Genomic DNA, 25,821 nt, shown 5'->3' on the forward strand with positions numbered 1-25,821 from the left:
ACTGGACTTCATGTGGAGGATTTCCTGGTTAATGCAGATGACTCACGATATTTGTTTGAAAAGGTATGTCTCTCTGTTGTAAACTTGATTTAGCTGACAATAAACGAATACATTTGTTATTTGTTTAATACCTACGTGTTTTTTGGTTAGGTAGCACTGACCCTTGGAATTTTTTACCAAAGCCTACAACGCTACGTACAACTTCGTCCAAGCAATGTTCGCCACCAACGGTTCTTCATAAATTATCAAAATGGTAAATGCACGAAGCAAGCTATTGGTATCAATAAAATGGGAGAAGTACTCTTTATCATTGCTTAGTTCTTGAGAGTACCAAATTCTGAACGTTATACAAGTCATACCATTCGTCATACTGGAGCATCTCTGTTTGTCGAGGGCGGGGGTAATATGGAAGATTTGAAAAGGCTTGGTAGATGAAAGAGCGATACTGCAGCCTCACGATATGTTACTCACTCAAAATCTAGTAAAGAAAAAATCTGTGAAAAAATCACAAGTGCAATAATCTTGCCTAGAACAAGTATTGACTTCAACTAGATCTTCAGCCAGAACACTTTCAACGAAGGCTTCGGATGGTTCTAACTCTGAATTGACTTCATCCAAATCACCCTCAGTAACATATCCCCCACAGAGGTCATTGCTGGATCAAGTTCAAGGAATGCGTCACTGGGGAAGCAAATAGTATCAAGTATATCTGAAAAAGAGAACGTTGTGCCGATTGAAGTTCAGACAGCTTGTTCGGGATTCACATTGAGCATCAATGATTACACGAACTGCACTTTCCATATCGCGGAAAAAACAATCCTAAGAAAGAGTAATTTTGCAGAAAAATCACGTTATCTCGTTTCATTTTCAGGTTATTCGCCATTATTAACCATATGTACTTTTATTTTGCTCCCTTGAAAGTGACCATAGAAATTGTTTTTTATGCTTAGAAATTGGCCGAAAAAATCTTCGGTTTTTCTTACTTAACAGATGGCTGAAAAAATCGTTCCTGTTTTTTTTCTTTTGTTAAACTAATAAAAAATATTTTTGTAAAACGAAAACAAATAAATAATCGTTTTTCCAATATGTGCTTCTAATATTTCAATTTTAACCCCATGGATTTCACTTAATTTTTTCCTAAGGAAACTTTTCCACATACTAATGTCAAAAAAAAAAATAGTGTACGTAACTCGTGTAAAAAAGAGGGAATATTAATACGAGTGCGGTAATGTTTTTAGCAACAGTCGTAGGTCAAGCGTAGCCGAGTGACAGACGAAACGAGCCAAATTAAGGGAGCACGAGCCGAGTCGAAGGCGAGGCGAGTTATTTTTTTTTCACACTTGCAACGTAATATACTATTTTGATGAAAGGTAGAATTAATCTTATAAATCTTCAAGTGTTTCGAATAATAGTCGTTAGGTACAGTGAAACTTTTGATTGACGATGCTTCATACTAAAACTGGTTAGCTAAATGAACATCATGATTGAGGTACTTTGACGAAACTATATTTCTATCGCTTAATCTCACTTCCTTATGTGAACTTGAATGAACAAAAAAATATGAAGTAGTACCAAAAATTGGAATTGCTCATTGAAATGGTGTAATGATTACAGCAACTGGAACTTTTGTAATACTCGTTGAAAGCATTTCACCGTGTGACAAATGAATTGACAAGCCCTCTCGCTCTACAAACCAATCAAGACAAGGCCAAGCATTACGTTCATGTAAAAGGATAGCCGAAATCAAGTGGTGCAATTCACACCGTAACAAGCAGTCGCAGCATCTCCTCTAGATTCTCGATATTTTCCATACATATTGCATGTGAGAGAATGGCCATAGCTGATTTGCCCTCGGGTGCATACCGGAAAGGCAAATATCGGAAATCGGAAATTCAGGGCATACTCGATATAGAGGAAAGGTTTCGGCTGCTCCCGATCTATTTCGGATGACAAACTTATATATGTATATAAATATGTATGTCTGAATGTGGCCCCAGATATGCATGGAGTTTAATATACGTCTGTAAATGGGTGTAAGTCACACTGGATTCCTCATACATTGTCGGAGTGACCAAACTTTTGCCCATAAACGATAAAAAAAGTGATGATGCTTCGAAATTCCAATATAATTATCGGACCGAGGACATACGTGGGCAATTTATCGATTATTTACTTGAGCTGTTAATTATCTTCATATTGGAGTAGTTGGGGTCTTCTTTCACTAAAAAATTAGACAAAAAACATAGATTTTTAAATACCAAGGCAACGTGCCGATCACAAAACTGTGGTGCAAATCAAATTCAGTCTAATATTTCGAATGGGTCCATCGATCTGCCAACTCCTTCGAGCGAATATTTGATTTTTTGTTGCATACGATTATACGTACTCTAGAAACAAATATTCGTTTGGTTACCACTAAACCCTGCATTATCCATTTGTTTTCTGATAGACCAATTGAGTTGAAAGGTTTGAATAGGAAATAATTTCCACGACGTCGATAATACCAATCAAATATTCCTATATCGAATTTGTATTCACCGTGAATCTTGTACGTCGATCGAACCTCACGTATCTTCGTCTTTGTCATCTAATCCATAGTTGAAGTTAGAAGCACAGTAGCGTTGACGACACGATATGGCCCGGACTAGTGTTGGTTGACCACCATTTGACGAATAGGACGAATTCATCAATGTACAATAACGGGTACGATATCTCTAACTAACACTAATAACGGTATTCGTTAATGTGTATATACGTACGTATGGCAATGGAGTGAGCGCGAAAGGATCGTTACCACACGTTTGCCAGGATCCGGCAGACTCTACGACCATCCTGACAATAACGATATGTGTACCACCAGTCGTTCTGTATAATCCTTGCCTCTTCCGTTCTCCTATACAACATCAGTACAGGAACTACATAGCGTCCAGTCGATCGCCTATTCCGTAGCTCGCCTCTGCCTCCTGCCGTTTGAAATATAGACATGCATTTTGGTGCCTCCTACATGGTGTTCAGATTCGATCAGATGAACTAAATATTTGTAAAATGAACCGGGCAAGCAGGTTCAGATCTTTCCTTACTGTCAAGAGGAGAGAACACAGTATAATTATAATTATTTTGTCAAATTTTACGCGATTTTGGCAACCCAAGCATGGTTGCAAAGTTTTGTTTTGGTTGAACTGTACATTTTTTTGGTATCAAGTGAGTTCGAAATAATGGATTTTAGATTTTTCTGAGAGTTCTTTGAAGAAGGGCGCGGTCATGAATAGAATCTCTGGTCATCAATCGGAATGTCCTGTACATTCATAGAATGGGAATGGTGGTAGCTCGGATGCTGGTAATCCACAGCCATATCGTTAAGCATTGCACCGAGGTAGGAATCTATAGTAGGGAGGCAGAGACATCGGTATGGTCACGTAACGGTTGCTAACGTACGAAAGACGTGGGCTTTGGACTGTCCAAGGAACGGTTTTCGGCTTAACGTAATTTGCTAGTTTTCAGTGTAAATGTCCATTTTACCACTTGTCTATTGGTATTTTGTATAAATTCGATGAAACAAGGAAGCATTCGTGTAGCTTCGCAGTTGACAGAACATAAACACGATATCGTAACTGGAATTGTACGTGGTATTGCATCATTCGTTTCGAGCAAATCCACACCAATCCGCATAACCGGTAGTCCAGGAGTATGCCCAAGAGAGATGATGCCTGGTTTGGTGGTTCAGGACTTATGGCATTGGCATTCGGAAAGGAGGAAACTGAAGAGGTACGCCACGACGTATAACCGAACATTGGATTTCCATATCTGCTCTGTGTTTTCGACAAATGCCTCATTCGCGATTTGCACACTCCATGAAGTGGATATATGTTTGAATTCGCGAAATATAGAGGCGCGTTAGTGATGATGTTGTCCTGCGAGGATTCGGTGAAGCAGACGTGGAGTTACAGCTGAATTATAAATATGATCTCGAGGCAACAGGATTTGACGATGTTTGACTCTTGATTGATTCTTGTCGAGTTAATTGGCTCGTCGGTATGCATTACGAGGAAGTAAATTCTTTATTTGGCTTAACGCAACCGCATCATACACCGTATAAAATAACCCGAGCGTAACTGCTGTCGATCAAACTGTTTGAAACAGAAGTAAACTTCGCGTTGACCGTACTTTTCCAAGTTCAAGTGAAACGCATTAGAATTCATATGCAGGTTTATTAAAGGTGAACTAACGTCGATATCTCTGAATGAGTTAATGGATCTAGCAGTTCCGATAAGCATTTCGAGGTTGATAGGGGTAGGTTTACTCTCGAGCTCTCCCGTTTCGGGAAGATTACTATATATCCTCATGCTCATAGTCCGCTATTATCGCTCGATGCATATACTCATTCTCCTCACGCGTACACCCCGCATATCACCCATATAGATATACGGATACCCAAACTCAATATTAACCTCGGTTTACATAGCATATGTATATATCTATATAAAAGCATATATATATATACATACGTATATACACAATCTCATCAGGCGTATAATCTTGAGCAATATCGTTAAACACGTGAAGCTGGCTGCGTTGGCTCCCGAAGCGTTGTGGCTAGCACTACGAGATGATGGAGGATCACCCGTCGCTTCCCCGGCATTCACCCTTACGATGTGCATAGTAACGTGCAGCAATGGTGACCATGAGAGCATGTTGATATACTCTCTCGTTCTTCCATCTCTATTACCAAATCAAAACTTTTCAGTTTCCCATAAAGCTCGTCATCGTAAATCGAGTCTTCTGTGTGCTCATCTGAATTATGTTATTTTATCCGAGCATCCAGATTCCATTTTCAAATAATGGTTCTCATCACGTCGTCCGTGTAAATACTAGTCATTATAACATGCCATTGACGTTGATAACTGAAAACTGTTCATCTCCAGCTCGGATGGTTCTTGCAGAAGGCGTTTACCCAGACTCTCGAGTAGCAACATGTGAGTTATGAGGGTTGTTTGCTGCACATAGCTGTCGGGTATATTGAAAATGCTGATGGATTCTGATATGTTGATGCAGTGGAAACAGTTTCCTGAAGGAATATCATCTCAGGCTTATGTACTCATCCACGTACGATCGAGAACGAGTAGAGCGTGATTCAAATTGGAAAACGTTCAGATCAGATTTTTTTTGACTAGTTTAATACTATAATCCATATTCTTTTCGTGGAGTGCATCAAATATTTTGGCCGCGACATGAAACTTCATCAGCAACGGAGTCCATTAGTATGGATTTGGCTCATGGTCGTTTTATAACTTCATGGAAATGAACAATTGAGCTGATTGGTTAGCAAGTTTACACTATGAAGGTGCTCCGGAAGGGTTTAGCTTTTGGTTGGAAGTATCAAATTCGATTTTACAACAAACCACCCGGAACAATCAATAGGGATTCTGTGTCAGCGTGGATATGAGTTTTCGGAGGGAAGATCACTCTGAGATGATTCACGCTTTGATATGGAGGCTAGAGCCAAATGTATGTTGCGTTTTCGAGAATGATGACTGGGTTAACATCTACGTGCAAAACCGTGTGTCCATCCAATGTGAGATCCTCAATCACTAATCAAGGTCTATACGCTACACAAGGATTAACGTTCATTTCGCATCATTTCAACGTGACATTGACCACCGGGCTTCGTAGATACCTCAAGCAGTTCTGCCAGCAGTGAGACCAATCTGTTTCATTTGATGTTCTATAGCCAATATGTTTACAGTGGCTAGCAAATACTCGCCATTCGTGACAGTAGGCCAAGTTGCATTATATCAACAAACGGATTCGCCAGACACAGCAATCTCACAAGTTTCATTTCCCTTGTCTAGCTATAAAGTGATAGTCACGTAATTAGTTTTCAACCCATAATCATCAATGACAAAAATTTATTGAACTCGATGTTGGCGACTTCAAGTATTCACACAACCCGATAAAGGCTTGGTACGAGAATTCATATTTTTCCTATTAGGTTCGTTTCCAGGTGGATCCGCCTTGTTTGATATATCATATTATGATATATCATAGAATATTAGTTGGCCAAAAATGTACATTTATCATGAAAACAAATTTGCGGCTTTCTCAATGAGGCCGTATTCATGGGACTGGTGAGGTAGCATGATCTGGCAATTTCGGGTCTTAATATTTCATGGTTGTGCTAACCACAATGATGAGTTTCGTGAGGAGTGTCAGTGTACGATGTAGGTTAGCATAGACCCGGAGTAATTACCAGAAACTCCACGTGGCCATTGCAATTAACCGACAGAGATCGACGTTCGTTCGGATAGATTTAAGTGCCACCCATCGCGAGTCGTGTTGAACAAAAGGTCATGATGCACATCGATCAACATGGCATCCTGTCTTGCCTATAAGCCCTTTTGTTTAGCAGCTATGAATGCAGATATATATTGAGAGCATACAAGAGCAGAGGATTCTCGAGACAAGCCACTACCACGATGAGTAACGTCGCGTGTACATCGCATTTCACAATCGGGAATGATCGACGACGATATAACACCGGTTGAGCGAGTAATCGAGCATACATGCGAACGAGAAAGTGAATATGGATGGGAGATGGAGGAAGAAGATGCATAGCGTCGCATATGAGATTGCGTCAATTCAATTAGCACTGTGTGTTACCGTTTTCCCCTCCCCTCTCTCTCTCTCTCCCTCTCTTCATCTCTCTCGTTGGTAATTCCCTCAGTTTCTGTTCTCGGTCTCATATGCATCGCTCTTCTTGGCAGGAAACAAGCGTGTTTCCATTCGAATATTGCCAAGTCTGTGTCATTTCACGCGAAAAGGCAAATTTCGACATTTTTTCACCTTGCTACCACTATTTCTCTGTATCATCTGCCTTTCCCGCTATCACGGATATATATCACAGGTTACAATCCCGAACCTCGCAATTCACGTACCAATTCCAATCTTTGACGCTGTGGGAAAGAAACGAAATCTGCAGTGAAAAGCGAGAAAGAAGCAATCCTCCGGATAGATCACTCCCTTCGTGTATATCTATGTTTCCATATAGTTTCTCGTAAAGCGTTAGGAGATACGTGCATGCGGAAGTAGACAAGCAGAAGAAGTATGTTGAAATAAAGAACGCTCCAAGTTGAGCATGCATCAGGAAAGAGAGAAGCTAAGGAAAAAGGATCACAGAAGAGAGATGAACGACTGGGTAAAGGCATGCGAAATTGCTCTTCGACGAGACAACAAATGCCCCTGGAGCAAATATATTTTGTACATATATATCGAACCATACATCTATTTATGTGTCAACATACGGTACTTTTCATAGCGAATTAACCATTGTTGAATGAATAATAGTAAGGAAACTTAGTATAATAGTAAGAAACTTGTATGCTTGGAACGTGCAACACTTGCGTGAAAAGTGAGTTACTGAGGAATCCTTTCGCCTAAATATCGTCTGGTGGCTGCAATCAGCTGAGACTTTTGCGTAAACAAAAGAACCGCATATTTTGTAGAATTCGCGATATCCTCGAATGCTCTATTAACTATAAGCCAGGAAACAGTCACTTTGTACATAAGCATGTAGCGCGTGGATATGATATAACCGCTTTTGTATGTCGTATCAGGTGACACGATAATAACTTTTGATGTGAGTCAAACGTATACAAGAAACGGTTTACAGGGAAAAAAGAACGACGCGAGTGACGAAGTAGAAGAAAAGTTTCCGTTAAGTTTCGAGCGAGCGGTCGCATAAACTTGAGAATAAACACAACCTTTACCCCCTCGCATATACGCTGATGAAATTCTCCGACAAACCCTCACCTCGATATACCTACATGCATCTGATATATAGATACTTTATAAGGTATAGCGATAGGGTTATATAAGTAGTGGGGCATAAAATAAGCTCCTGTAAGAGTCATAACGTCCAACTACGTAGTCGATTGCTTTTTTAATCCGTCCTCGCTCGATCTCTCGTCAATGTGTTTTTTTTTCTTTCGCATACAGGTCAAAGTCTTCCATACCGGAAGTCACTAAGCTTTCTGAGATGGCGAGATTTCTGTTTGTGTGAGTTCACGTACTGGTACTATGCTCAGAAAAGAGGAGAGAAATCCAGAAGATGAGAATCCCACGTATATGGAGGAAATGTATTTTCCTTGCTGGTTGAAAAAGAGCATGAGAAGGCAACACGAATGAGAAGCAGAGAGAAAGGATAAACCTATAGAGAATGGGAGTGAGAGAAGGCGAAGAAGAGGCAAGAAAAAGGAGAAAAGTGGGTGTCGATGCATCGAAATTGCCTTCGAACGCATTCCTGGCGCGACGATCAACTTTCTTATTTTTATTTCATTCCCTTTGAACACGCTCGATCGACTATGAATACTGGTTCAAGAGACAATTCCCGATTTTTCTCAACGCTCGAAACAGCCGGAGGGATTATCTCTGAAAAGACGTCACAAAATGGAACCAGCCAACAATTGGATTCTGGTGGCTCTACATGTTCAATGTTGTTTCATTTATCATTAATGTACGAATTTTCTACTGTTAAAGCTTTAAACACAGGATTATTCTTGTTTTCATAGTCCAAAAACCATGTAGTTTATAAACGTTTAAGTTATTTCCATATTGCAAATGCCCTAACGAGATTTCATAGCAACTCGGCCCATATTTGGAAATGAAAAAAAAATCAACCAAACAAAAACCGTTCCGTCTTCCGCCATTATCCGTATTTGGTCGTCTTTTTTTCTCCAACGAATCATAGCTCACAAATATATTTCAGAGTTGTCTCGTTCAAACGCAACAAAAGATACGCCATTGTGGGTGGCTCTCGGATAGAACGACGAAGCAAAAGGAAATGTGGCCATAGAACTCGTTAGGTTTTCACCATTAACGATCCCGTACTCAGGATCGATGGTCGTTATCGGAACGCGGAAAAGAGATAATCGCTCGTAGATGCGGAGTACCGCATACAGACTCGTGTGCAGAAGATCCTCTGAGAAACGATCGCGCAGTTACTCTTGTTATAAGATAAAAAACAGACATCCCGAGCCACGCGAAGAGCTGTGCTAAACTTCGTACGGAATCTCTCTGCGCCATCGATCCTCTTCTAACATAAGATCTATAGAATACACGTCCGTCTATCTACACACAACTCTCTATACATACATACCACCGAAGCTTTCTTATTAGTTCTGAGGTCTTATAAACTAGAGAGGTAGAAACTTGCTCTGAGCTAAGTTTTGGATCACTCGGTTCAACGGACGGTTCTCTCCCTCCTTTTTGTGGCTAAAACACAAAATAACCGTTGCACATTTCGCCAACATGGCAGAATTGCCACAGAAACTTACTTCTGAATCTAAAAGTATATTCTCAGGGTATGCTTGTAGAGCGTATGGCTTTTGAGAAAAGAGAGATGGAAAAAAAGGAAAACGAAGTAAATGCGCATAATCCACATCGGTATAAGACTCCGAGGAGCACGAGACTTGTAGTCTTCTCGGAGTTCGTTAGCTAAGCTCCGGTTGAGCGGTTCACCCTTTTGACCTTGCGAGAATCGATCAGAGAGAGTATCCGTAAGTGATCCTCGGTCGTTCGGACGACGATTGTGTCCGGTTTTTCGGATGGTACTGATTTCGCGTTTGACAATCCTGATCGATAGTGGTTGAGGAATAGTGCGAATTCTCAATTTCGTTTGATTCGTGTTGAGTCAATAGTTGAGAGACTTATTTATCAAAGAGGCCAATGGACCAGCCAGTTCTCTATGAAGTCTGCCCTTAATTAATACCCGCGACGTCTCAACACTTTTAAGCGGCACTTCATAAACTTTTACGACTCGCGGCTCAAATATCGGAATAGAGAACACCCTGACAATCCTCTCGGAGTGAGACCCCGAATAAAAAACCTGCAAGATGGCCTCGTTTACGCAATCGCATACTAGTTTTAATGACAGATATTACATGTATTACGCGGAATGGCATTAACACCGTATACTACTGAAACAATTTTCATTATTCGCAAGAATCGTGAACGTGGTCGAGCTATGGGAGTCACGTCTATTTTCAGACTGTTACACCCTTGCGTTCTCCGACACGAAACTCTCACTCTTCACTCGTTAATATCGTCTACATGGGAACAGATTCTCTCATATTCTTCCAACCTCGTTGCGAAAACGCCAACGCGTGACATAATCCTCGATTCACCGCCAAATGAGAGACACTCTGGGTGAACGAAATGGCTTCATAATCACGAGAAACCCCGACATATCTCTTTCGGTCGCCCTCCGTTAAGCATTCTCGAATTTCAACAATATCCGAAAACCCCAAAGTCGTATATTTTTATGTTTTAATAGAGATACGTTTCGCTTTTAATTCAGTAGTTAAAAATTCTTTTTTAAGGTAACTCCTGTACTGCATGCTAGTCAAATGAGTGCTAAATTTTCAAAACGCTTTTAAACTAAGTTTAAAATGTATTGTTAGTGGATTTGTATTACAACAATCTCATTAAGATGTAAAAATATTGAAAACGCTAGTTTTGTAAAACCATCAACTGAAAAATGCAAATTTCCACGCTGACACATTTTCACTGCTATTTTTCAAAGAATTATCTGCCTTTTGTGATCGATTTTATTGCAACAAGTCTCATTTTGTTTGTCAACTGGTCCTCTATGGATCCACCATGTAGTTGTTTTTTTAACTTGATCGTTTCACTGTTACAGCTAATTGTTCATTAAGTGAAAAAACTTTTTCATTCATAATTTCTGAAGGAATGAGTTAAAAGGAAAATCTACGTGGTGAATTCGTAGAGGATCAGTTGAGGAACAAAATGAGACTTGGTGCAATAAAATCGGTTAAAAAATATTGATGATTCTTTGAAAAATACCTGTAAAAATGTGTCATCATGGAATTTTACATCTATCAATTGATAGTTTTGCAAAACTATCATTTTAAATATTTTTTCACGTTAATAAGATATGCTTGAATACATATCTACTAACAATAATATTAATCGGTACGTTGAACTTGGTCTAAAAGCGTTTTGAAAATTTAGCACTCATTTATCTAGCATGCAGTATAGGACCTTAACTCTATTTTTGCGAAGAAATATCTCCAGCAAAAACTTTTGAAAAGAGGTGGAAAACAGAACGGTAGCATCCTTATCTAAAACAATAATTCTACTCGGAATAGTTAATACCGAGTCTCTTGACCACTTTTACATAAAAATTACATTAAAACATAGTTCTCATCCATTCTGTTTCTTTGAAAAAATAAAATCATAACATTTCGATTGGGCTAAGTTCACGTCATATTTTTGTATAGCACTGTATGACCTAAAAACCAGTGAAACAACTAACTTCATAAATGCATAATACATAAGCGAAAATACTTTGAAATTTCGTTTGACACTTTGAAATTTACAACGTACGAATGTCAAATGAGGAGTAGGTTAGCATTTCGCCTAAAAACAGCTTCATGCTGTTGAAAAAGTGACAACGGAAATTAAGACTAAACTATCCTTTAGTATGTAATTTGTGAAATCAAACTTTTATTCGAAAATGAACAGCTCAGAGAATAAATTAAATGAGAGTGAAATTGTCCCGGATGCCATAAAAGACATCGCGAAATCCGTTATCCTGAATTTGCAGCCCAATAAATCTAAAAAAATATATACTGCAACGTACAACACCTTAAAAAAATGGCGCAAAGAAAATAAAGCAAAGCCATTTTGCAAAGATGTCATCCTAGCATACTTTGCCCAATTATCAAAAAAGTACACACCACTATCTTTATGGGCAACTATTCTATACTAAAATGCACTATCAACACTAGGGTGTGTCGAAAAAATCTATATTTTTTTTCGGGCTCCACAAGCATTTTTCTTCTTATTATGCCAAACGATGAAGCTTGCCGAAAGGACAGCTCGAAATAAAATTATTTCGGCCGGCCCACCGCATACTTCAATTTTCAATAAGAATAAGACATGAAAAAAAACGTCGGTGATTATTGTTCCATATCATCCGTAAAAAAAATTTGACAGATATTCTGCTTACGTATTTTTGTAGAAAATTGAATTCCCTACAAATAAAATCCTTAGAGTCATTGGCCTAGAACCAACCGTTCAACGGTTACAGCAGTTTGAAGTTTCTAACGTCACCTAGGCAGATTTTACATGTATCATTTTCTATTTTCGAAGTCGCTCCTTTTAACCCCTTCACTGTGAGTGACACACATAGGGGCATTTGAAAAAAAAAAATATATTTCTACTACACCGATTCGCTTGAAATTTGGTACACCATGGTTTTTGGGGTCGCTGATTACGAATTCGATATCTAATTTCCAAAATTAAAAATAGCGAATCCAATATGGCGGACGCAAATACGAAAAATGGATTGATTTAGACTTTCAGATATTGATAGTCGCGAATATCGAATTTGAATCCTGACTTCAACTATGTGAAGCTCGGATACAATTAATGAATAAAAATTTGGCAAATCATGTACGACAAACTAGTCATAATAACGAATATAAAAGGATATTCTTTTTTGCCTTATATCCCGCTCTCAGCCGAATCCAGAGTCACAAATCGTGGACGTGGTGGTTGCTGAAACTTTAGGTCAAAAGAGAGCGATTCGAGTGTATAGCGCCCCTAGGATAGTGCCCTCAATCTGCGTGTCACAGGTGTAGTAGGAACATTTTAGAAGCACTAGAGTGCAGACATAGGTCCAGCGGACTCGGATATGAGATGAAGAGTAGCGATAAAATTAATCTACAACTGATCGAGTACGAAAATACGCGTATGAAGCCAAATGAAACTGATCTATATCGAGTATGAGTGTTGTGTTTTTATTTCCGCGACCTGGGAGCTTATACGAGAAGAAAAAATCTCGCTACATATTTAAAATTGTTTAGAATACTTTTATATTATGTTGAATTATTTCTCACATTTAGGCACTCGAGTTTAAATCAACTCAATTAAATCAAAACTCAAAGTCTCTCGTGTTGGAGTGGATCTACTATTTGAAATGATGAGAATCGGATTTCTCCCCATCAGCCGGTTCTAGCAACAGTTTTTAGGAAAATCGTGAAATCGGAGCGCCTAATTTCTTCAACTGTGAATTAAAGCAGAAGCGCATTCATCCTATTATACAATGGAACTTTCATTTTTTTCACTAGATCAATTCTCTACAAATGGCGACTACTTCAACTTTATCAAGACGCTTACCGCGTCTCTAAATTTCCAATTTTCATGTATTCAAAGCTTGATATCTCGAAAAACACTACTACACGCGTGAAATTATTGTAATCTGTCCATTTCGTGAAATGAATTTCCATTTTATTTCGAATTTCACATCTCCATTTCCAAAGCATCGAAACAACGCACAAAATAATTTGTAATCGGGTGAAACCTAATATTTGATATACCCGCAGGCATTCTCGATTCATGAATATTTCTGCAAACAAACATCGGAATTGTTTGAAATCGTGTTGAAATTATAATTACGTCGATAATATACAAAAGTACTATTGAACTCTTGGAGCGAATCTTTATTTAATTGTCGAATTATTCCAATAGCACGATATTTATATGAATATCACGTTGATATTTTCGAGTGTCTCACACTGGTTAATGCGACATTTTTCATTGAAACTGATTGTTGGCCGATTCCTCTTATTCTTGGCACATAATGAATATTACCGTTCATTTCTAAAGTACTCGATGAACGCATCCTTTTTACCAGGAATAATAAAAGTTGGTAAAATATTTAGCTAGAAGGTTGGTTGACTAAGCGAGAGAGCGATTGGCTCGTCGCCCGATAATCTGAGTACAAAAGCGGTAGTGCCCATAACCGCAACAAGTTGCAGTTGCTCTTTGCTCTTTAAGTATGTACGCAGAGATTTAACCAATCGGAGAAAATATAACTGTTTATATCAATATACATGAATGAATTATTTTGATCATTAGTCGTCCGCTTAGGATTTGAGTAAGCGAACAAATGAGGGTTGGAAAATTTTTTCGAGCTTCATGGTTACTATTTGAGTTATACATGCATCGACGATTTCGTAAGTGAACCCCATGAAATTTAACAAGAGGGATGTAGTCTACTCCTGATGGGATACATGCGTGGGCTGTACATAAGTCATGTATCACGTCCGTGTACCGATGTTACAACGCTTACAGGGCACGAGAGCACAGCGAGCTTTCCAATTAATCCAATGTGATCGATAACACACGATCTTGGTTTCTCCGTCTTGCTCTCTGTCTTTATCCGCCTCTATCTTTCTCTTCCAATTTACTACGTACGGTCCAATTAAGAGAGCACCGGAGTAAACAGATCTCAGAGCTAGTTACTCTTTAACAGCTATACAGTATCACTATCAAAAGCGTTCTGTCAACACTTTAATCATGTTGCTATATTGCCGGCAATCTCGTCATATCGTCAAACGCCACATCTCGAAGTCTGAGTCGTCCTAGCAGCCCGCTGATAATTGTATTAATCACGGTTGAGTGGAGATTGAAATATGTAGTACGATTCACACTGCGAGCTTACGAATATATTCGGTTCAGACGTCAGCACTCTCTTCTTATTTTCTCTTCCTTTCGCTCTTCATTTACCGGAGGATCATCGATATAAGCTGTTGAAGTGTCGATGATGAAAATGTAGCGCTGCGGGCCACTTGAGACCACGTGTCTTTCAGGGGAAGCTAGCCCAGATCCCTACTAATGTAGTACGCCGAACGATGAAACTTTTTCACAGAATATCGAAGGGACTTAGAGGTTAAGAAAAAAAAGAGTCTGAGCCCCGTTAAGAAGAAAACTCAATTTTTCAAGGGGCTTGAAAAAAGCGTAGCAGATAAGCGAAAAGCAGAGAACAGGTTATCGCCCTTGGAGACAAAAGGGCTCAACCAACGTTTCTTTTCATTCCGCATTCCATAGCTTGCGCCATTTTGTTAGCCACTTTTTCATGCATACATAATCTGTAGTCGCCTATACATATGTATGTGGAAAGCAACCGAAGGAAAAGAGGATCCGGTTCGCGCGTGCTGGATAGAGTATTCTGCTCTAAAATCTCTCGATGGGGAGTAGAGACAGGGAAAGAGAGAGAGAGAGGGAGAGGAAAAGTAAACCGCACTCTCAACTTGGAACTTCACCAGTAACTTAATAGATAAAGCCAAACGTTATCGGGAATCCTACATAGTCTCCAGTATTCATGCTCTTGTGACTCCTGCACAGTTGCAACTGAAAAGAGAGGTCAAAAGATAGGGAGACAGCTAAAGAGAGATACTGAAGGTTTGAGGACCCGCGGCGACGTTTCTTCGTTGCACTTCGGATGCAACGCTCCCTTGCACACTTCTCTTTACATACTTTTCCGGCAGCTCGACGAGAGTAAAGTTTTCTGATTTCTAGAAAGTTCCTTGTATGTATGATCCCGTCGTTGGATCTCCCTTCTCTCTCTCTCTCTCTCTCTCTTTCCATCTTCGTTCTACTCATCTTCAAAGTGCATAAGTACGTGGCTGATAGTGCAATGTGGACGGTAAGCATAACGCCGAATACAAGTCCGAGTAGTACAAAATACAGAGAAATCAAGATACGAGGCTCGAGAAGTGTCAGCGATGTTGCACCGGGTTTGTCAAACTTTTGCACCTCTTTTATTGCTTTTTTCCCTCTCTTTTTTTATCTACTTTCGACATTTCACCATCAGCTCTCGACGTTTATCCGACACTCGGAGAGTTTCTATACCATCAAACAGGCCATGCAACTTTGCTCTGGACCAAAGTTCACCATAAGATGTTGAAAATCTTCCGAACCGAGTCCACTCTCCCTGCTTTTATACAACTCTTCCTTTCCTTCTGTTTCTCATCGCTTATGATACGCCCCAACATCCTGCGAAAAGTTTTCTTTGTACAACCTGATAGTTGAACTTTTCTACCTCTTATACAATCTCCAAAGTTCAAATATTTTGGAATATTTACACACTTTTTCCAAGATCTATACATACCGTCCTTTTTGTTTGCTTTCATCCTCGGAACACCCGCTATCCAGAGGCTAAAGCAGACGATAGATGTGTAAGACCACGGAGAAGTTGCGTCTGGATCCTCGCATTCCGATAAGATTCTAATTAAGGAGAGATTCCTCCTAGCATCCACGAATTATTCCGTAGATTTCTCATTCCCCTCTTACCCTTCGTCGTCATCCTCCATGTCGTCGCCGTCGTTGCTCTCTGCTTTCAGAATCAACTACTATATTTCTTGAAGATTCGACACTCTTCCTTTTCTCTTCTCCCTCTATCTTGTTGCATCTATTTGCCTCTCTCGCTTGCTGCGCTCTCTCTCTCTTTCTCTACCGCTGAAAAGAGAAATGAGATGTTGATAGTTTCAGAGATCAATATATTAAAGGGAGCTCCGTCGTAACTTACCAGTCAAGTAAGTGCCAACTTTGAAAGATCTTCTTGATTTTTCATTAATTCCTTAAAATCTTTCGAACCCCTAAACTTATTTTGCCTAAGCCGAGCACTTTAATTAATTTACAATGAAAATTGATTAATGAGCATCTTTGTATATCCAGCTTATTATGATTCTTCTGAAAATACATTCTTAATCATCTCCTTAAAGGCGAATTAATATTCACCGATTGAATTACAAATGAGAAATATAATCCCTGGTAAAATTTTCAAATCCTCACGATGATAAGATTGTCATCAAATAGCTTCATTATTAAAATTATTCTTCAACAATTATTTAAGATTGATCTACCGATAAAATTTCCCTAGTTCGTTATAAACAGTCATGGGATCTATTTATTATGAGCAAATTTATGAATACAAATTTTTTTATGGTAATTTAATATTTTTCTTATTAGTAATTCAACAGCCATAACGAATGCAAAGTCAGACACTTGGAAACGAGAGTTTGAGGAAAAGTACTTGTGTAAGTAAAAAAATCCAGGGAATTAATCATTTTTTGTTGTTCTTTAATATTACCCATACTCGGGGATATTCGAGCAGGGTGGTCGAGATCTCCCTCTTGTACTTTTCACGACACGAAATCTACGAGGTTACCTCACCCAACTTACATCCGTGATATTTTCGAAGAATTTAATTTAAAAGTTTTTCCTCGACGAGGACTAGTTGGGCGGGAGGGTACACGTACCATGGACCAGAGGAATCGCGAAGATGGAGTGAGACTAAAATTTCTTTCTCTCCAGTGTTACCAAGGCTAACTCTCCAAGTTTCATTCTTTTACCTGTTATCAAGCTATTCACGGTTAGCTACCCACAGCATACATTCCCCTCTTGAATATAAAAGACGACCTAAGTTGAGTAGACAACCTTCACTGCGTCATCATATTAATTTTTTTTACCGCTCCAAATTGCTCAAGCTTATTAGAAAAAAATTATAAAAATTTGCACTACAATTAAATAAACCACATTTATTATCTTTTGTTTGTCTCATCGCTTAAGGAGGTTGAAGCATATCTTATGTTAAAACTATTTTCCAACTTTGCACATTAAAATTTTTTAAACAGTAAGCTTAAGACAGTATTAAACTTCTGGTGGGATATGTCGATGATTCGCCATCATGAAATTGAGATATTTATTGTTGAAGTTTGCAATTTTTTGAAAGCTTCCATAAGGGCCCATGTTTAACCTTGTTATTTTCAACAATGAATATCTCGATTACTAGGAAGTGAAACCTCTCCAAATTTTTCACACATAATTAAGCGCTATTCAAGAAGATTCACGTAAATTTTCAATTCATTAATTTGGAATAATAAAATCTAATGTATTTTTCGTATGATGTTCTATATAGTATATCGCTTCAACTTCCTTAAGTTTTTTGAAAATTTTGAAAATGATAATGCATACGCATGAGTGACGAGAAATCTTGAATCCCAATGGTTTTAACATTAATAGAATCATCAATAATAAGTTTGACAGTATAAATTGCAAGGTATTAAAATCAAATTACTGTAGAAAATGATTTATATTTGATGGTGATCAAGCGGAAGAGAAAATTTACCTGGTATCCATCTATAAAAGGCTTCTCTCTTTCGAAACTTCGTAACGAAATTGTTTTAGCAATTTTCGCATCCATATAAAACGGGTACTAATCAAAAACGAAAATCTTTCAAATTCACTCATTCTTTAAAATTTTTGGGTATATCTTACCTCTCTGGTTGCCTAAGCGGGTGATGAAAATGAAACCTGCGACGTTGGTTTTTGATACTAAAAGAAAAAAAAAAAAATACGTTGCATTATAAAAGTCAGAAATATCATGAAGTTGATAAAGTTACTCTTGTAACAATAAATCGTAAAAGTCGTTGGATAATTGCCGGAGCAAAAGTACGAGAGGACAATGGAAGAAGTGCTTGGTTGTACTTTTATCGAGGTTGTGAGTACGTGAGGGTTGTGGCTGGCAAATCTCTTTGACGGTCATAACTGGAAGAGTTGAGTTTTGCACATGCTGCCAAAAGGTGCACAGGGAGATCAAGAGGAAGAGTAGAGCAGGTGGTGAAAAAGAGAAAGAGCAAAGCGGCTGCGTGTGGAAAGAGAAGAGGAGAAAGAGGAATCCATATAGGAAGGTAGAATGGGTGGAGGGAGATGGAGAAAGAGAGAAGGAGAAGAAGCGAGAGTTTGGAACTTTTCGACCTTCTCTCATAGTATTCCTCCCAGTTTTCTCTCATCCCTATTCGGTGTAGAAAGCTCGCGGAAAAGTCACCGGCGTTAAAGACAGTACGAGAAAGAGGAAGATAACGAAATGAAGTAAAGCCACAGGAAGCAAGAGGAAGCACTCGAGTGAGACAGAAAGAAAGATCGGCGAGGGGGGGGGGGGGGGGATAGAAAATTCCCTGTTTCCCGTACACTCGTGTCTTCCGTATAACAAAGTTTTAATGGCTCCCAAATACACGAAGCTGTGGATCTCTTCTATAGCAGACAACGAGAGCAAGCTAAACTCGTCCTGCGGCAACTAACACGGAAATATACACATACATGTACAGCGGTCTTCCGTGTAAAAGACACATTGAACTCGAAGTGAAAGAGATAACATCGAAACTCAACGTTTTATCAGAATATCTCGGAATCTCTTTATAAGTTTCATAAACGAAAATACATGTAAGGAGACAGATCGCGATTAAATTCATTTACTTTAAACATTCGTCGCAACCTTTTTAATTATCATTTAAAGAATTCATCACCATTACGATTGCATTTATTCATTATTTGTTTTAAATGTGTGTGCCTAGAGTTAAAATTTAATACGAACAAAAAGTTTTATACAAAAATAAAGGATAACTAACCCAGAGTTGTTTATATGGATAAAAAAAAAACAAGAAGAGTGAAGATGAGGTGGATTATGCAACTTTCCACTCGAGAGAATAATTTTTCAAAGCCTCCCTAGGACACAAGGGGTTAAAAGAAAGAGGAAGATGAGAGAGAAAGTCCGAGAGAAACCGACGGACATTCGCAAGGGTCTCGTCTCTGTTCGAAAAGCTATCTGCGGTATCCCCTCTTCCGTCCATCTCCCTCTTGGCGACTCGCGTCTTTCTTTTTTGTTTCACCCTCCGGGTTCTTCGTGCACGAAGAAAGAGTGCGAAAGGAAAAAAAGAGGAACAGACCGTCAAGGAGGCGTTCGAGCGCGTCACTTCCCTCTCTTTTTATTATTATTATTTTCCTGTGTGATCTCTCTTCTCTTCGCATCTCTTCCTCAACACCCTTTCCTTGTCCCCTTTCGAATCATTTTTATTTTTATTTCATGTTTGTATATACACATCATATTTTATCATTAACCCTAAGCACGCACGAGTGTGCATATGGAAGTGTGTCTTCTTCTTCCCTTTGCTCTCGTCCTTCGCTCTTTTACTCTTTTCCTCATAACTCTTTGCATGTTTTCAGATCCCCCCATTCAGAGTGTCTCAATGAAAAAAGCCTCTCGTCATGAAGAACCGCAAAACGGCTTTTGCCACCCTCAACCTACATTTTTTCCCTCTTTCATCCCCCTACGTTCATTCTCAATATCTATACCCTTTTCACATCTTTGCTTTATTATTTTTACAGCTGGGAAATGCCAGGCTACTTCGGTAAACTTGACTTACCGGGCGTGAGACTCGGATTTTTATTTTTTTCTGGATCGCTGAAGCAAATTGTATTGAACCGTACCCGTTCGCATCGTCGACACACGCGTTGTTGAGACACGACGCGATCGGAGACTTTGAGCATGTCGGGTACAGAGAAAGGGCGAGGCATGTAGAGTAAGACAAGGGAGAGAAGGAGAGAAAAAGAGACTGGGTGAGAGAAGGAAGTGCTCGGTCAGGAACGGTGATCAAGACTTTGCCTTGTGTTCAAACCGCAAAATCGAATCAACACTCCTCCCTCTCGACGATGCCACGAAGTAACGTCGAACGCGACGACTATGTTCTCCCTTTCCTTCCCATCTCTGCTTCACTACCCTCACTTTCTCGGCTGTACTCTGCTCGATCAAGCCCTGGCTTTTGTCGCTTTCAAGCCCAATGGTCAGGATCCAGATACAGATGCTCGGCATTATTGCGACATTCGGGGACAAAGAAAATCAACAACATCAACCTACAGATATGTACTGCGAGCGAGCTAGAGCAAGAGAGAGACGTTGTTTGTGCATCGTATTGTACATGCGCACCGGTTCGTTAACCGTGAGATCTCAGGGCTTTGCTTCGCAAGTCTGAGAACCTCACGCTGTCTGGCTTCACTTCAATCCCCGTCAAGAAACTTGGATCGATCGATCAATTCAAGCCTCGGCATCGTTTCCAACATTTTTTTGTCAGCTGCATAACTAATCATTCGTTTCGTTCATTGAGTCCTTCCTCCCTATTTAATCCTTAGGCTCGTCCAAACAACGATATCATTTTCAATATTGCAATAAACTTGAATTAGACGCTGAGTTGAAATTAAAGGGACACTGAGAGTAGAGGTGGGAGTCATATCTTTAGATAATGTTAGGCCTGATAACTCGAAAGATTGTTGATTAAGGAAGGTGTAGAGTCATATTTTTTACATGCATCTGTACCTTTCAAAAGTTAGGCCAGTTTACAGTTTGGCAATGTTGCGTACATTTTAAAGAAAAGTTCGGGAAAAAAGACGAAAAACTGGTGAAAGCCCAGTCGAAAGCACAAACGGTGACGATCCTAGCCTCAAAAAACTGCACGGGAAACAGATTATTATTAATATAATCTCGGCAAATCTCCTAATAAATCTGAAAAAATTGACATTATTCGGCAAGCCTTGCTCATGTTGCCCAAAAAATTTCATATATTTAGCATCATTCTTAACGGAGACATCACTGAATGTTTCTTGACTTCCATAAGATCACATGTTATTTGGCCCAAATTGTTATTGATTTTTCTCAGCAACGACGTTCCTAAACTGTCTGAAAATTTAACTGATTTTTTTTTACACTTCACTTTATAAGATACAATCGGTTTAAAAGCGATATGACATCATTTTCATTCTAATGTCTCAACTTCCTTAAAAAACCTCGAGAGTAGTATTACTGGAAGCTCTCGAAGTTCACTACGAAGCTGAGGAATGAAATTGAGATTTTCATCTGAAAAGTTTCTTTCGATCTAAATGGTTCTGAGTATTTGTATATTCAAGAACAAAATGGGATTTCATATTTCGATGCCCAATAGCCAAATCCCTTTTGTCTTCGAAGGAATTACTCAATCCCATTGGCGTTCTTTTATGATTTTATTAATACGTTTATCATTACTTTTGGAATAATATTTCTAACAGTTCAATGAAGCTACATTTCTAATCCATTTGTATATAAATTGGTCTGATTTTAGATTCTGCGATATGAAAAATTTAACGAGAATTACGTTGGTCATCCAACTGTGTCTGTTCGTCCTGCTGTCCCTGAGTCATACGGCCCTGGCGAAATCCCGGAGCAAAAAGAAGATAACGAAGGATGTAAAAGAAGTGAATATATGCGATCTCGAGAGGCGAGACATTCCGATTTATTGCTACTGCATCAACCATCACATGAAAAACTCAACGGATGCTAATTGCGTCGTATTCAACAAATTTGACATCGACGATCCGATCTGGTCGCACTTTGCTTCACAGCCTTCTATCGACAAACTAACATTTACGGTTAAGCATAGCGGTAGTTTTACTTACGTGCCCACGCAGGCGTTGAAACAACTGAAAAATCTTCAAGTCGTGACTGTTCAGTACGCAAAGATTCATGAAATAGTTGAGCATGCTTTCTCGAATATGTCGAGCATCGTCGAGATAAATCTCAGCAGAAATATGATATTCGTGTTGAAAAAATGGGCCTTCGAGAACATGAAGAATCTGAGCATCGTTAATCTCGATGAAAATCGCATCGCCGAAGTTAACAGGTGAGACGACGAAATATTCAGTCTGAGTTTCTAAATAAAGTCGCATCCTCTGGAAGTATCAACGACCCAGTTACCCTATCGATCCATTTTACTTTGGCTCCATTTCCAACAATCGTTCTTGTTTCTGTTTCAGAGATGTATTCATAAATCTTCCGTCACTGAGAAAGCTCTTTCTGAATCGTAACAACATAACGATCCTTCATGACAAGGCGTTCAAGCATCTTAACTCACTTCAAGAGTTAGAACTCAGCGGAAATCATATTTCAGTTATAACGAGTGACAGTTTTAATGGCCTCTCGGGTCTCACGAGGCTCGATCTTCGCAGCAATCTCATATCGATGATCGGCGACCGAAGCTTTGTCGAAATGCCAGAGCTTCGAGAGCTTGAGCTCGATCAGAACCAGATTGAGTACATATCTGAAAAAGCTTTAGACGGTATGAGAAATCTACGAAAGCTTCGACTCAGCGAAAACAAATTGGTGAATCTTGAGCCCAATTTCTTGGCTGGAGCGACCAGTGTCTACTTCCTTGATCTTCGTGATAATGCTCTTCGGACCATGACCTTCGACAACATCAAACCAATCGTTACGAATCTGTACGATGCCACCAGTTATTTCTACTTGGACGGTAAGTCAATCTTTGAATTGTCCGTTTCAGTGTGTTGTTGGCAATTTCTTATCATGTGCTCACATCATTGTTCATTCATATCACTTTGTAGTGACTATTAGATGTATAATTTCCTGATGAACTCTTCGTCTGTGAACGTCCGTCGTTTACTGAACGAAAAATATATGAATAAATATATTTTCTTACAGTTTTATGATTGGAATATCATGTCGGAGGTTTCGAAGAGCAACACGAGTTGCGTCAACATTTTTTGAGTATTTTATCAGAGTCGAATCGAGGAACATAAAATCTTGGGGATAATGATAAACGACACAATTATGAGTGAGACGTTACTAAAAAAGGAAATTTTTAATTTTAATTCGTCAGAGAACATGTCAATTGGTTGGTTTAACAAAATCCCAAAGTAGTGAACTCGTGCCAGTTGAAATTATTTCAAAAACATTTCGGCGTCGAAGAGTAAATAATCGAAAGCTGTGATTTTGCCTAGAACGTGCACATTGTGTCTAATGGTGCAAGTGAAATTCTGAGTTTATCGTGCCAGTGCCGATGACTCGAGTTGAATGGTGGTCTTGGGAATTCTCTTTTCGTTATAGGGAGTAAAGGCGAGAGTTTCGATGTTCACTCATAGTTGTAGCTTGGATACATTTGTGTGCGACTACATAGATTCTAGAGCAGACGGTTTCTAACGAGGTCTTCACTGGCATGGCATGCGAATTGTGTATGCATATAGCGTAAGCAGGCCATCAGACTCTTGAGCAAAAGGAAACCACTTTTAGCTGAGGGGATTCCATCTCTTACTGCGTTCCATAGACTCACAACTTTTGGATTCTCCAATCGTCTGTTCGTTGGTGCCTCTTGTAACTTGCATATTATATATAAATATATATGTAATCGTTGAGAACATCAGAACTGTACTTGTCTCGTTCTACTCCCCATTACTAGCACTCACTAGGAACGACTGTCAGCAAACAACAGCCGACCAAGTTGTAGCGCCAACTGTTCTATCCTCCTCCCTTGACGTCTTGTAATCCTCTCTCTTTCTCTCGTTCGCTATCTCTCGCTAATATTATTTCGTTACTATAGTTTTAGCCCTCGTCGTCGTTCACATACCAAAGTCTAATGGACTCCCTTTCTCTCTCTCTCTCTCTCTCTCTCTTATTTTTAACCTACGTTATGATACTCATATCACCCCCTATAGACGTGAACTTGGTTGGCTTAGCTTATGCTCACGCCGACGCTACTTTTTAGGTATAAGCATGTTCCACGTGGTTAACGGTTCTGCGCCTGTCTATTTGAGTGAACTCTTCACACGCGTGCCTGTTCCTCCGTTCCGCCCAATTCGTCGTATTTCGCCTCCTTCCTTCATGATCCCGTACTTCCGTACAACCACTCTTCAAAATTCTTTTGCCCTCTCGGGTGCGTACTTTTGGCACTCCTTACCACCCTCTATCACCTCTTCGGTTACCCTCTCCTCCTTGAAAGCAAGACTCTTCAAGTTTCTGTTTGATTCTGATTCATGATGCAAATCTGTCTCTTGTATTCTTAGTTTTCGTTTGGTTGCTCGATAGGCCTCTTGGGTCTCTATAATTGCGGTTTGCCGGCTTGGCAACTTGGCAACTTTTATTTTACTTAATTATACTCATAAATATATTTATATTCGTAATTGTGTTCTTACTCATTTTCTGAACATTTGCTTATGTATCTTAGCTTGTCTGGCTGTCTTGTTACTCGATCTTTCCTATCTACGCAATTGTGCCATTCACGTTATTATTACATAGACCTAGTTACTGTTACTACTTACTTTACTCTGCGGCTATGTGCTTAATTTGAGCATTGTCACTTTAAAAAAAAATAATAATTATATAATTCATTCAAAAATTTCATTCATTTTCAATCTCAATTTACTCTATTATTTTATGGTTTTGTAATTCTCTGTACTCTGTGCCCCAAAGCTATGCTAGGGCATAAATATATTAATCAATCAATCAATCAATCTCTCTCTCTCTCTCTCTCTCTTGAAACTCCACAGATTTTTACTTGATTCTGAGCGCGAATTATATTTAATTCTCTATCTTATATTATTATGTATTAGGTATTGAATTCCACTTATATCCTGGGTTTATTATACCCAAGAAATATTGTACTTATCCTCAAATAATATCCTTTTTGTCGATTTATTATTCGACAAGATTCTTGTACTTTAATATTCACCCTGCTCTGAGTTTTATATTTTTAGTTAAGGATATTTGGTACAGGCGATACAATGTTGCCGTGTTAAACCATGCTAAAAACATAAAAAATTTCAAAATGATCAGAATTTTATAAAATTTGGTAAACATATTCTTTAGTGCCAAATTTGACAATACAAATTTTTTAAGATTTTTCTTCTGTACAGTTATCCAGTAATTGATCACTAAAGTTCACGTGTATAAGCATAGCGTTTATATTCCGGGCATAAGAAATCTGCTTTAATGCGTAATTATTCGATAACTAAGCAGAAGAAAATTTTGAAATAAATTGTGTTTTCACACTTGATGTTGAAGAACATATCACCATATTCGATCAATTTCTAATTATTTAGACTTTTGTATCAAACATCCTTAAACTTAGACATAGACTATTGATTGTATTAATGTTTGCTTAAAAGTTCCACTACGGCATAATAAATAAAATATCAAAAATATCTCTCTCTCTCTCTCTCTCTCTCTCTCTCTCTCTCCTCTCCTCTCTCTCTCTCTCTCTCTCTCTCTCTCTCTCTCTCTCCTCTCCTCACTCTCTCTCTCTCTCTCACTCTCTCTCCTCTCTCTCTCTCCTCTCTCTCTCCTCTCTCCCTCTCTCTCTCTCT

The 25,821-nt window shown here is 39.0% G+C and overlaps 1 protein-coding gene across 2 annotated transcripts in view; it reads left to right on the forward strand.

Moving 5' to 3' along the window:
• The window catches only part of LOC122416061 (connectin-like), a 182,205-nt gene that overhangs the window by 108,222 nt on the left and 48,162 nt on the right, over positions 1 to 25,821 (forward strand). For both annotated transcript variants that reach the window (XM_043428732.1, XM_043428733.1), the window contains exons 3-4: positions 21,792 to 22,349; positions 22,483 to 22,976. In XM_043428732.1, the coding sequence (XP_043284667.1) occupies positions 21,802 to 22,349; positions 22,483 to 22,976 (1,042 nt within the window). In that variant the 5' untranslated portion in view covers positions 21,792 to 21,801. The remainder of the gene's footprint in view (positions 1 to 21,791; positions 22,350 to 22,482; positions 22,977 to 25,821) is intronic.

This window comes from Venturia canescens, chromosome 9 (assembly GCF_019457755.1).
Source record: "Venturia canescens isolate UGA chromosome 9, ASM1945775v1, whole genome shotgun sequence".
Lineage (NCBI taxonomy): Eukaryota > Metazoa > Arthropoda > Insecta > Hymenoptera > Ichneumonidae > Venturia > Venturia canescens.